A 13,239-nucleotide genomic window follows, 5' to 3' on the forward strand; every position below is an offset into this window, starting at 1 on the left:
TTAATTCCAGCCACCAGGGGGTAAGAGGGCCAGCTTTGACACCAAGTGGCAGTGCCACCTGCCACTCCACAGCTAAGATTTTCTTCCTGCTTTGCTTTTCACCCCTGAAATCATCTGCCAATGAACCATGCTAACTGATTGTGACACAGATTGGGACACAGCCAAACAACCCAGGGAACATCTTTGCTCATGTCAACAGGAAAATGCTTTGCTGTTACACCAAGTCAAAACATAATCTGCTTTTTTTCACCTCACTCCTTTGTTTCTGTCTTTCTTTTCTTTTGTTTTCATTTCCCTCTGGATTTCTTACGACTGGCAAATCGTGGTATATGTCTCCATTTCTGTCTTTTTTGTTAATGCACTGAGCACCACAAGCACACGCACAGAGATTAATGTGCAGCCCACTCACTTAAGCACACTGCATGATTGGTGAAATTCTAATTTCACAAAGAGAAGAGACTAAGCTTAGAGCTATCCACATGTCTACCATACTGTCAGCTGTACTTTAGTCTCCTTTTGCTCTCTGCTGTATAAGAGGCGGGACTCATGTCCCAATGCCGCAGGGCTTCAACATTTGATCAAAACCAGCTCCCAGGCAACCAGATGAACATGACCCCCCAGTACTAGTCCCACAAACAGGAAGAAGACAACAGGGACCACTGTAGATCTTCAAAGCGTTGAATATCACCCCGGGCTAGGAGGGAGACACTTGCTCACTAATCGGCTGTCTGTCACTTCCTGGCATTCCTTGGCATCCAGCTGGCACACAAACATTGCCAGCTCTAGAGTGCAGTCAATAAAAAGGCCAACTAAAATCATGATTACTCCATTTGTGTTATTTCAGCACCATTCAGACCTGACTATGCAGTTACATGCAATTATGCATAAGTACAGTCCATTTAAATGCATTTAATATGAAACTTGCATGATAGGACATAGACTTATACAGCACTGACACGCCCACTGACACACATACACACACAGGCTGTACTCCATCTCCCAGTGAGCTCTTGATGCTCCTGCATTGAAACTCATCTAGCAGGCAGCAGATGGCACAGGCAACCTACTCTTATCTTTTATTGAATATTGTTTGTTTCATTCATTTGGCTACACAGATGCACTGCTACACGTGACTATACTCAGAGCTCTCAGTTGAAATGATCCAACTTTCTCCCTGTTGTGAGCAAGTAATAGAAACGTATTAGACAAAGATGTTTAGAAATGGTTCCACTTACTTATTATTAAACTTTCACTTCATAAACATTTAAAATCAGTCAGTCATGTTTGCCCCCCCCCTTTCTGTATCTCCACAGGTATCTTGAAGTTTCACGAGGTGTACCTTGGTGAGAGTGTGTTGGAAGGTGTATCAGACTTCCAGGAGGGAAGCAACAGTGGAGTGGTCAGTGGCTCCTCGCTGGAGCAGCACATTGCCAGTGCCCGTGAGGCTCTGGGAGTAGAGTCTTACTACAGCAGGTGAAATGTTTACACCTGTCACAATTATTGGAATTTTTTTTTTCATGAGCTTATTATTCATATCATAACATACATGTCACTTTTAGATAAGTCACTTTTTTAACCATGCTGTGAGATATACAACATAGGGCTGCACGATGGTGTGGTGGTGAGCACCGTCGCCGTCTACAAAGTCTACAAAGAAATGTTACAACATAAATTTTATGAACAGATACTGGAATTACTTACAGTACGGACCACATTGAGAAATGTGCTCCTTACAAAGCCCTTGGTAACCAGTCTTTAGATGAAAGTGGAGAAACAACGTGCTTTTCTATCTAAGCTGTAGCCCTAACAAAAACACTTTAGTCCCTGGAGTCATTTTATCATGTGTCTGTGTGTAAAGAGTGTTATTCTGCCCTATTGCACACTGGGATGACAGGGCTCCACCACCTACCTAAAGCAGTCCACTCTCTCAGTGGAAATAAATGAGACGGAATAATAGCTCGTTGGATCGCTTGAGATGTTGAATCCACTCGACAAACAGCAGACATGAAGTAAAGGGACAGACAAAGGGGTTTACTGACAGTATCACAGAGAAAAGGGAAAGTGAGTTGAGATGAGGTGATAAAATCAATGGCAAACAGTCAAAGAAACATAGGCTGGTGAATATAGACCCTACACACAACAGGGAACATAGCTAGAGGGACTCTGCAGAAAGGGATGGGGGATGCAGCAAGATATGTCTAAAGTTAAAATCACCACTGACATCAGTGGTTCTGCGCAGCTTTCGACATTTTGTCTAGTTGGCTTTTGATCCATAGTGCCCAGCTGGTCTGCCCAGTGCCAGTCCCCGCCACCCTGGCAGCTTGGCCTTCCTGCCCCATTACCAGCTCATTTGCTACTCCAATGGGAAGTTGCATACACACCACTGCGCCTGGATGGGCACAATATGGCACCACTTACCAGCCCATTCACTATCTTGAGTGCAGACAAAGGGAGCCAGCACCCTGAAATAAGTGGAGACTAAATGGATGGGATGGAGAAAAATGGAGAGAACATATGTGTGTGAAAGACATGACAATAAAGGGTGAAGAGGTGTTAATCCAGGTATTAATATGTTTCACTGTATTCTAAATCCCTATTTTCTCCGACAGGTACATCAGTACCCTACATCTGAGGAGACTCTTAAATAATGCTTTTAAATATAATGATTTCACAACATTGTAGGGATGGTACACGATGATGCAAGATTCTGCTGTAGTTAAAAGAGATCCAGAGGACTCAGACTGCTTCTGTTAGAACAAGAAGCTGATATTCTTCTAGAGCTAACTTGAAATGGTTGTATTAGGGAAAGGGCTCAGGCATGAAGCAAGAGAGTGGTGGCGAGTAAGTGTGGGGTGGGGGTAGTTGACTCCCCCTGGACTAGATCAGTATTACCAGCATTATAATAGAAGGATTTAACTGTGCTGGGAAATTAGGCCAAGCGTGTGGGTTGAATAGTGTGTATTCATGGCAGATCAAGTGTGCATGGAGTTGATTTATCTTTAGAGAAACAATGTTAGTCTCTGAATTGTCTATTGTGCTCAAGATCCCTTTTCTTGCCAACATTCGTATGGCTGTGGATGTCTCTCACCGCATCTCTTTCCGTCTCTGTCAGAGGGTGTTCAAGCAGCGAGACAGAGAGCGAGGCAGGAGATTTGTTGGACCAACAATTTGAGGAGCTCAACAACAAGCTTAACTCAGTCACCGATCCAACAGGCTTCCTGCGTATGGTGTCTAGAAACAATCTGTTCAACAGGTAGGGGATTATTGCACATCACCTAAATGTTCCTGTCCTCTTAACGAGAGGCTGTCTTAATCACCAAATGCAACTTAGACCCACTTTTCTAGAAGAAAAAAGATTAAAAATATCTGCTTGGGTAAGGAGATTCATGGGTATTGTGGCTCATCTGTGAAAGGACCCTTTCCTCCATTGTTCCGTCAGCACAGAAGCAGTATGTGAACCCTCCTTATTAAATAGAATGGGTAGAGCCAAGCTACTAATACCCTTATCAACTCTCTTCTCTGATGGAGCTTTGTGTGTGTGTGTGTGTGTGTGTGTGTGTGTGTGTGTGTGTGTGTGTGTGTGTGTGAACACACTTATGTATATGTATGTCTTTTTGCCAGACAGTTAGACCAGTGTTTGCTCTGCCTGTGTTTGTTCAGCAGATTTATGAGATTTTGGTAAGTCTGTTGGTGGCCTGTACGGAGAGTTATTTACTGGCTCTATTAAAAGTGTTCATATACATTGTGCTGATTGGTAATGTATACGGATGGAAAGTGTGCATGTGTGTGCATACATGCGTGTATGGGTCATATTTCCCTGTCCTCATCCACAGTTGAGCTGCTTTTTGATGAGAGGGTAATTCCAGCTTTAATTGAGTCTCTGTGCTCATTAAGCCCCTTTAATGGGCTGCTGGTAATAATCCGCTCATTCTTTTAGGCCTCAAAAAAACTCTGAATTTGAAGCTGCACATCCTTAGGAGCCTATCATCCATCACAATGCTAAAACCAGAGAATATGAAGAAAACCTCTTTGTCATTTTAAGACTTACATCTTGAGGTTTGGTGTCAGATAATCAGCAGTATGTGCTTTTCAAGGGTGTTATTTTACTTCACTCTCTGCTATCCTTTTTTACCAACTTGCTAAGGTTTAACATTGGAATCTTCACAATAAATGGGACAGCAGTTTTGCCAGTTACTTAGAATTAAGAGAAAGGATAAAAATATGATAAAACCCAAATGAGCTAACATTTAAATCAGAATGGGTTCAGGAACAATGTGTTCAGAATGAAAAGATCTGTCAATTGCCTGGTTTTGCCACTAATCTTCCCAGAGGAGCCTGGGAGGATTACTATGGGAAGGTGTTGATGAAAGTCTCTATTTATCTAATCCTATCAACGTGTAACTGAGTAAGTTATTATTCACAATAATCACATAATGAAATTGTTTGATTATCTTTATTAAATTGTCAGTAAAGAGGCAGTAAACACTTACAAAACAGGATGCCTGCAATGTAAAAGTCAACTGTCCATTAAGTTCAGTAAAAGCTTTTTATTTCATTCAGTCATCATGAAAAGAATTAAGTGTACAAAAAGGTTGCCTTTCTTTGGCTCTAAAATCTTTCTTAAGGAGCTGTCTTTCAACTGCAACCCAAACTAGGCAGCCACTGAATGTAGTCTTCACTTCAGCCTCACTGCGCTTAAGTGGTTTCTATTCACTCTTTCCCTCTACACTTGACACTTACCTTATTTTGACTTACTCCTTGCTTCCTTTTCGTTCCTCTTGTCAGGCTAACAAACGATTGTTTTGCTTTCCCATGGAGGCTCATGCCAAGGCCCAGGAGACAGACAGAGTGTTGAAAGGCTGGAGGGACGCCCGTGGCCTGGGGCTAACAGAAAGGCGAGATAGATGTCTGTTGGCTTAGGTCCGGAGGACACTGACTGGGGAAGCAAATGGAGGGCAGTGGCAAGTGTAGGCACAAAGCTTGATCCTGCAGGGCCAAGCAAAATCCTTCTAACCCCAGGGCCACCATTAGCACAGTTTTCAGTATGCTGGGTGCCTCTGCCTGAGCAGATAGCTGTCATTTCTGTCGCGCAGCATCTTTTTACTTGGTTTGTGTAAGGTACTCAAAATACTGTTTTACAATTATTGGCAGTGCCTTGGAGACATGCTCACAAACCTATCCCCCATTTACTTGATGCTCTGAGTTTTGATTCCAAATTACTAAGAAGCACCTGTAAAGATGAGATGAGAGCGGCTTTCGTCCTCATCCTGTGATGACTATTAATCTGATTTCTTTTTATCTTACATCAGTGCAGCACTCCAATACTGCCATCTAGTGGAGTCTTCCATACTGACATAATCTCCTTGAAATAATACTAACCAGTTTATGTTTAATCACAGTAGAGATCCAGAGTGGCCTGCCTTCATCTGCTTCAAAAAACTTAGATCAGCTTAGATCTGAAAGGAAACATTTCAGAAGAAAAAAGCTTCTACTATCGAGTGTTGGCTCACTATCTTTTACTGCATCCATGCAAACCTGTCTGATGTGACACTTTCACAAGTTTAACATGGAACTTGTCAGCCACATCCCAGGCTGTGGAGGAGAATGGAGTCCAGTTTGTAACTTAAGAAAAAAAAAAAAAAAAAAAAAACACAGATAAATAGAACTTACAGTAAACACAATTATATGCATATTAACTAAAGCTGCTTTAATATACAAAATGAAAACTATAGCTTTTTATTGTGTCTGTGCAGGAGTTGCCAGAGTATGACCAGCCTGTTCAGTAACACCATGTCCCCTGTCAAAGACGGGAACTCTTCCCTGCCTCGTCGCTCCAGCAACCTTGGGAAGCCTCCACTTCGGGCACTTTATGATTTGCTCATCGCGCCAATGGAGGGGGTAAGTAGTACCTTATTGCACCATTTCCTGCCAGCTTATGTGGTTGTGTTAAAGAGAGAAGAGAAGACTTATTTTGTTGGGGACTAGAATCAAAAGCTCTCAAATTTTTTTATGTATCCTGCATTTGTGTACTAATCTTTTTGTCTGACAGGGCCTGATGCACTCCAGCGGGCCTGTTGGCAGACACAGACAACTGGTGATGGTGCTGGAGGGAGAGCTGTACCTCATTCCATTTGCCTTGCTCAAGGGAAGCTCCTCTAATGAATACCTGTATGAACGTTTCAGCCTCATCGCTGTGCCATCCATCCATGGCCTCGGATCCAGTCCAAAGGTTTAACTTTTTTCAGATTACTTAATAATATCATACTGTACTTATTTTGGAGAATTACTGGCCTTGGATTTTTGTGCTAGAATGTAAACTATCTTGCTGTGCTCTTAGAATCACTCTCGGCGTCCTGGACCAGCCACATGTGGTGGTGTCTCAATGGCAGCAGTCGTGGGAAATCCCAGACTGCCCTCACCTGTGATGGACCGCTGGCTGTGGGGACCTATGCCCTCTGCAGAAGAGGAGGCCCTTATGGTTGCCGAGCTGCTAGGATGCCAACCCCTCGCCGGTTCTTCTGCCACTAAGGAGAGGGTTATGAGTGCCCTCACACAAGCAGAGTGTGCCCACTTTGCCACCCACATTTCTTGGAAACTGGCTGCTCTTGTGCTCACCCCAAACCCTGAGAGTGTGCCTGGAGGGGCGAGTGCCAGTGTGGGAGTGGGAACAGTAGGCAGAGGCGCAGGTGGGAGGAGAGGCAGTAGTGGGCGTGGCAGGAAGGGCTCCATTGGAAGCGGTTACACTATCCCCGAGTCGCTCCACATGCAGGATGACAGCAGTGATGTGGAGAGCATCTGTGACAGTCCGCCCCTTCAGGAGTTCCTGCTTACAGCTGCTGATATATTGGACCTGAGGTTGCCTGTCAAGCTGGTTGTGCTGGGGTAGGTAGATTGTTGAGAAAAACAAGTTCAAACCGTGATCATTAAGTTGAGATTGGTTGTGATTTTTTTTCTTTTTTTCTTTAATTTAAAGTAAATATAGGTCATAAGGAAAATTATCTTAGAAAAGATGGGATTTCAGAGCTGATTTGTAGGATATCAAATGCACTTTACCTCATACAGATTGTAATGTGGCTAATGAGAGAGGGATAGCATACATTAGAAATATACCAAAAGATTGATATGTTAGAAATGCTGAGCCGTTAAGTATTTAAAGCTTTCATATTCATTTACACATGCGCCTACTCTGTCACTGTGACTACAGGTCCTACCAAGAGTCCAGCAGCAAGGTCACAGCAGATGGAGTCGTGGGACTAACTAGAGCCTTCCTCGCTGCCGGTGCTCAGTGTGTTCTTGTGTCCTTATGGCCTGTCCCCGTTGCAGCCTCTAAGGTTTTTGTCCATGCCTTCTACTCTGCCCTGCTCAATGGGACCAAGGCTAGTGCAGCATTGGCAGATGCCATGAAGACTGTCCAGAGCAGCAAGCAGTACTCTCATCCCTCCAACTGGGCAGGTTAGAGATGTAATTTATTTCTGCATTAATGCCACATTACCATAATTACAGAAAAGATGATTTTGTAATGGAGCTATTCAATTGTCTCTGTCCAGGTTACATGCTGATTGGCAATGATGTGAAGCTTAACAGCCCATCCTCTCTAATTGGCCAAGCTTTGGCTGAGATTCTACAATACCCAGATCGAGCTCGTGATGCTCTGAGAGTTTTACTTCATCTGGTAAAACATGGACACACACATAAGCTTTTATGATACACATAAGCTTCACATCCAAAGACACACAAAGATACTGATCTCTGCCTTTCTCTTGCAGGTGGAGAAGTCTCTTCAGAGGATACAGAACGGACAGCGTAATTCCATGTATACATCCCAGCAGAGTGTGGAGAACAAGGTGGGGGGAGTCCCCGGCTGGCAGGCCCTACTGACAGCTGTGGGCTTCCGGCTTGATTCTGCAGGCCCTGGTATCCCTGCCGCAGTTTTCTTTCCTGTTGCTGACCCAGGAGACAGGCTCCAGCAGTGCAGCACTACTTTACAATCCCTATTGGGTATGTTAAGACAAGTAACACATCACAGTTTAATCAGTCACATTTAGAGTCCATCCAAGGTTTTGCATTTGGCTGCTTTTGTTTTTTATACTTTGTTTTCCAAATACAGTTTTTGCCTCTTACAGGCCAACATACTGAGTGCTGAAGTCTTAAAAATGTCAGCGTTCTTATTCATTATTTAGCTGTATGCAACTTAGTAACCACCTTCTGCTTTCAAAGTGACAATAGTTCTCCTTAGTAGACTTGCACATTTGTAAAGCATTTTCAATTAATAACTGCGGGTAGGCTGCAGGTAGGCTGCAGGTAGGCTTAATAACTGCGGGTAGGTTCAACTTTCTTCTCTCCGTGTAATCTCAGACAAATTGACTTTGCTTGAATAAAGAATCTGCCATGACTATCAGATTTCTTTAACTGAAGATGTCTTTTATGACTGGTTGTATGTGTGGAGCTTTTCATGCTGCAGAATGTATCTCTGACCAAACACTCACCTTGCAAACTTTAAAATCTATGTTCTGAAGGCCATAAAACTACTGCACTGTGTATCATTTCATGTCACCCCAACTATCACCTGTTTAGTTCTGCTTATTTCTTGGGTATAGATGGCAAACATTATATGAATAATCATGAACTTCCCCTGATCCCATTCCTTAGGTCTGCCACCGCCAGCTCTCCAGGCCTTGTGCAAACTGATCACAGCCTCTGAGGCAGGGGAGCAGCTCATCAATCGGGTAGGCTTTTTTAAATCCAATGCACCATCTTTAAATCTAATTTTTGGATCAAATTACCTGTACTATTTTATTATAAAGTCTTAAGAACTACTAAGGTGGGCTCTCATACTTTCCGTGAAACTTTTATTCACCTTTACAGCTCCTGTTTCTCGCAGAGAATATCAGGGAGATATCATTACTTAGCATAACTCACGTGCATCACAGTCACATATACACATGCAGTAGCAACTAATGCTGCATCTTAATCTGTTTCGAAATGCTGTGTTGAAGCCTGACTAGCTGTGCTTGCAGTACAAAGTCTTAGCGACAATGGAAGTCCTGTTTTCTTGCACCTGAGCTTGTGACACCAAAGAATTAATCTTAGGCTCCAGAGATTTATCTCGGTACATGTGTAACATGTGGCTATCACATGCTTAGAGTGAAAGACCAAACAGTTAGGTGATGATTGGCAGTCTAAGTGCACAGAACACCAAACAGCCTAATATATATATGTATGTTGGTAGCACCACACTCTATGACATATTAAACACTGTTGTTACTTGTGGCTGTAATTCTTCTTACTGACCTGAACCCTTGTACCCTTTCTGTATGGCTTGTGTGCATGCAATTAAAAGCCTATTCTCTCTCCCCTGCACCTAACGTGTGGTCTGAAGGCTGTTAAAAATATGGTGGCAATGGTAAGTGTGCATTCACCTACCTGCACTCCATCCCACTGAACTCTGTCTGTCCCTTCTTCACTTTCTATCTTGCTCATCTTTAAGCACCTTCTGCTTTAGTGGTTTCATGGCCATTTTGTAATGTTTTTTTTTATTTTATTTTTTATGCTTTTAAGTTTGTATGCATAAATGTAGTTGAGCAAACATTTAATGCATTACGTTTTTATACAATTTTCCATGGCTAATTACTGAAGTCAGATCTTGTTTTTTCTTTTTTTTTTAGTATTTAAGGATTAACAGCCCCAGTTCATTTCAGGTCAGAGGAAGGTTTCAGAAAAGTAGCAGGAATAAAACTATGACTTATAAAACTGCCCTGTCACCACTGTGAGGTAGAGGAGGCACGTTTTTACTTTCTGCACAGTTAAGCCAAGTTGACAAAGATGCCTTTGTTCTAAACTATGTAATCCCCAAACAAAACAGGCAAGTGTTTTCCCAAGCCAAGTTTACATCCTCACAATCTCCAACCCTTTTGGTTCTGATTCCTTGCAGCTTTTTCTTCTTTGCCCTGATTACTCTTGCTTTGGACTCAAAATGTGGTAACATATTGATACATAAAACCAAAAATGTTTTGTCAATACCCCCACTTTAGAAACTAGCTTTCATAATATTAGGGAGTTAAAATAGGTCAAAATAAAATCAATATGAGGAACAAGAACTGAATAACTTTTTACTTGGGATATGTAAATTCTTGAGTGAATAGCAGTTGTTCACTCACACAAAATTATATTAAATCACTGGTTAACGCTATTCTGGTGCTCTTGTCTTGTTCAGCTCCACCAGGTGCTAGTCCAACTCCAAACAGGAGAAAAGGAACAGGATTTTTCCCTCCTCCCCATTCAGGTGTCCATTAGTGTACAGCTATGGAGACTGCCAGGTTGCCATGAATTTCTTGCTGCTCTTGGTAAGTTATCAATGAAAATGTTTAATTGTATCCCCTCTACTTTACCAACTACTACTATATATATGCTAAAATATATTCATCCATAAAGTAATATGACAATAATGTAAGTTAAAACTGGTGTCATTTTGTATTTGCAGGATTTGACCTATGTGAGGTTGGCCAAGAAGAAGTGGTGCTGAAGACAGGCAAGCTGGCCAACCGCCGCACCTTGCACTTTGCTCTCCAGTCTCTGCTGGCACTGTTTGGTGAATATTCTTATTTCCTCAAACTTATTGTATTATAATAATACTTATTGTATGATTTATCTCTGTAATATCTTTAGGAGTAAGCCTGCTTAGTGGAATCATCCAGAAAGTGCATTTAACATTTTAACAATCACACTGTCCTTATCATGCTTCACATTTATTCTTCTCCACTCCTCTCTGTTTTTAGACTCCACAGAACTGCCCAAGCGTCTGAGCCTTGACAGCTCATCTTCCCTTGAGTCTTTGGCTTCAGCCCAGTCTGTATCCAATCCCTTGCCAATTGGGTACTCAAGCCTTCCTTTCTCTCCTCATTGCCTGGACAATCAAGCATCAGATGCCATCTCGGTTTATAGCCTCAGCTCTGTGGCCTCCTCCATGAGCTTTGCTTCCAAATCAGATTGTGATTTCCTTGGTCATCGGCAGCGCGGTGGGGCCACGGCACACTACTCTATCCATAAGCATTCTCATGTTCCCCGTAGTCGTTCATCTCCTCATGGTGCAGCTGCTGCAGTGGCAGGAGCACGAGGAGATGAAGAGGAATATGAGGGCTTTTCCATTATCAGCAGCGAACCACTGGGAAGTCACTGTGACTCTCTGCCTTTACCACCAGGCCATAGCCAGCGACACCACCGTGGAGGCAGAGGGGTTGGTGGGTCCAATACAGGGGCAGGAAGAGGTTACACTGTCTCTGTCTCATCAAGGGGCAGTGTCAGCACTCCAACATCTCCTATCAAAACATCCCTGGTGCCCAGCCCAAATTCACCATTCCAGAAAGTGGGTAAGGTGAGCAGCTCAGATACAGGTGAATCAGACCAGTCCAGTACTGAGACAGACAGCACTGTCAAGTCTCAGGAAGAAAAAACTGTCCCTCTTGATCCTCAGGAGCTGGCCCAGAAGATTCTAGAGGAGACCCACAGCCATTTACGGGCTGTGGGTAGTCTTCAACGAGCTGGGGCAGAGGGTGGGACAGCTGGTGGAACCTCAGCTCGGAGCAGCACATTCCGCTCCTCTGAAACTAGTGCATTCAGCCGTCCCAACAGCAGTGCTAGTGGTCGAGGTCAGTCTTCCCCAAAACCCAAACCTCCCTCCCGTTCTTCTTCCCTGCAGAAGATAAGCTCTGGATATAATAGTCCTGCAGTCTCTGAGTCTTCCCAAAAGGAGGGCAGCCTTCCTTCACCCACTCTGGACAGCCATGCCCAGTTCAAATTGAAGTACCCAAGCTCACCATACAGTGGCCACATCTCTCGTTCCCCAAGTAACGTGTCTCCGAGTTCTGGTCATCAGTCACCAGCTGGTAGTGCTCCATCCCCTGCGCTGTCCTACTCCTCTACAGGTTCTGCCTGTTCTACATCGGCTGATGCACCAGATTTGGACAGGCTAAGAAGAGGCGTAATTGATGAAAAAGTCCAAGCTATCCACAACCTGAAGACCTTTTGGGTTAACGCTGCAGCTCAACAGCAGCAACATCTAGGTCCTGTCAAAGCCGTCCACAGTCCGGGACCTCTTGCTACTGCCAGTAGAGATGTACTGAGCCTTCTGAACCTTTCTCCACGCCACTGCTCCCCTAATGATGCCCAAGACAGCCTGGAGCTGCGGGAGCTGGGACTGCAGTCACTGGATAGGGGCAGCAAGAACTCTTCCAATGGACACCACTGCTCCAACCCCAGAAAAGTGGCGCCATCACCCACAATTTCCACAAGCAGTAGCCCTGGTGCTCGTTCTATCCGACTACCTGCTGGCAATGGATACAAATTCTTGTCACCTGGAAGATTTTTCCCCTCTTCTAAATGCTAAAAAAATGCAAAATGGTCCTATACTTGTGTTTATAATATACTTTACTGTGTGCTGGAGGAGAAGGGCACTTTTGGAGGACCGCTTGGTCCACCGGTCTTGACTGATAGTCAGAAGGATTTCTTTGGTTAGTGAATGTGTTCCTGCAGAGGCACATGAATGATTTAGAGACTGTCTTGTCTTTGTGCCCATAACACTGTAAATGGCAATGAGAAATACTCAACGACCTGATACTGTGTTTGTCTGTAACTGTGTGTCAGGTACATGTAAATGCCATTTGTTTTTTTCCCCCAAAACTTTGCAGTTTGCGAGGGCCAAGATGCAACAGTTATGACTGATTTCCTCCATTCTATTTTTGTTTTGAAATTTGATTGTTATTGTTATTATTGTTTGTTAATATTATAATTATTATTATTATTATTATTATGTTTTGTAAATTAATTTGTGTTTCACAATCAGTATTAAGCTTTTTTATATAATTAAAGTGAACAAACCTGTACCGTGTAAAGATGGATAGAGTGGAAGAAAAGATTTAATATTTTTTATTGAAATCAGAAGGGCATTTTGCCTGATTTCTTTGTGAATTAAGTGTCTGCTCTGAAGCATGAATTCTCTTGCTATTCAGTGTTAAGTACCATGTATGACTTTTTAGCCCATGATTTTTTGAGATTAAACATGAAAGTTTCACAACAACCATCTGTCATTTATCAGTAAACCGTTTCAATAAAGACATCATGTTTACTTTCTTGTATTCCTGACTTGACATCATTCAGATGGATGGATGGATAGATTGAGCCGCATGTATTATGAATGTGATTTGTTCATCAAATTTAAACAAAAGGGGTCGTTTTAGTAAAGGC

General features: G+C 43.0%; 1 protein-coding gene across 4 annotated transcripts in view; it reads left to right on the plus strand.

The window, feature by feature from the left end:
• Nucleotides 1-13,130, plus strand: part of LOC142382581 (tetratricopeptide repeat protein 28-like) — a 187,379-nt gene extending 174,249 nt beyond the window's left edge. For 3 of the 4 annotated variants that reach the window (XM_075468606.1, XM_075468609.1, XM_075468608.1), the window contains 13 exons: nucleotides 1,314-1,473; nucleotides 3,113-3,253; nucleotides 5,754-5,898; nucleotides 6,050-6,229; nucleotides 6,338-6,882; nucleotides 7,205-7,452; nucleotides 7,548-7,672; nucleotides 7,767-7,998; nucleotides 8,650-8,726; nucleotides 9,380-9,403; nucleotides 10,214-10,343; nucleotides 10,481-10,588; nucleotides 10,776-13,130. In XM_075468606.1, the coding sequence (XP_075324721.1) occupies nucleotides 1,314-1,473; nucleotides 3,113-3,253; nucleotides 5,754-5,898; nucleotides 6,050-6,229; nucleotides 6,338-6,882; nucleotides 7,205-7,452; nucleotides 7,548-7,672; nucleotides 7,767-7,998; nucleotides 8,650-8,726; nucleotides 9,380-9,403; nucleotides 10,214-10,343; nucleotides 10,481-10,588; nucleotides 10,776-12,382 (3,722 nt within the window). In that variant the 3' untranslated portion in view covers nucleotides 12,383-13,130. The remainder of the gene's footprint in view (nucleotides 1-1,313; nucleotides 1,474-3,112; nucleotides 3,254-5,753; nucleotides 5,899-6,049; nucleotides 6,230-6,337; nucleotides 6,883-7,204; nucleotides 7,453-7,547; nucleotides 7,673-7,766; nucleotides 7,999-8,649; nucleotides 8,727-9,379; nucleotides 9,404-10,213; nucleotides 10,344-10,480; nucleotides 10,589-10,775) is intronic. The other variant, XM_075468607.1, reaches the window with a different exon arrangement.
• The last annotated feature ends 109 nt before the right edge of the window (nucleotides 13,131-13,239 follow it).

This window comes from Odontesthes bonariensis, chromosome 6, assembly GCF_027942865.1.
Source record: "Odontesthes bonariensis isolate fOdoBon6 chromosome 6, fOdoBon6.hap1, whole genome shotgun sequence".
NCBI classification, from domain to species: domain Eukaryota; kingdom Metazoa; phylum Chordata; class Actinopteri; order Atheriniformes; family Atherinopsidae; genus Odontesthes; species Odontesthes bonariensis.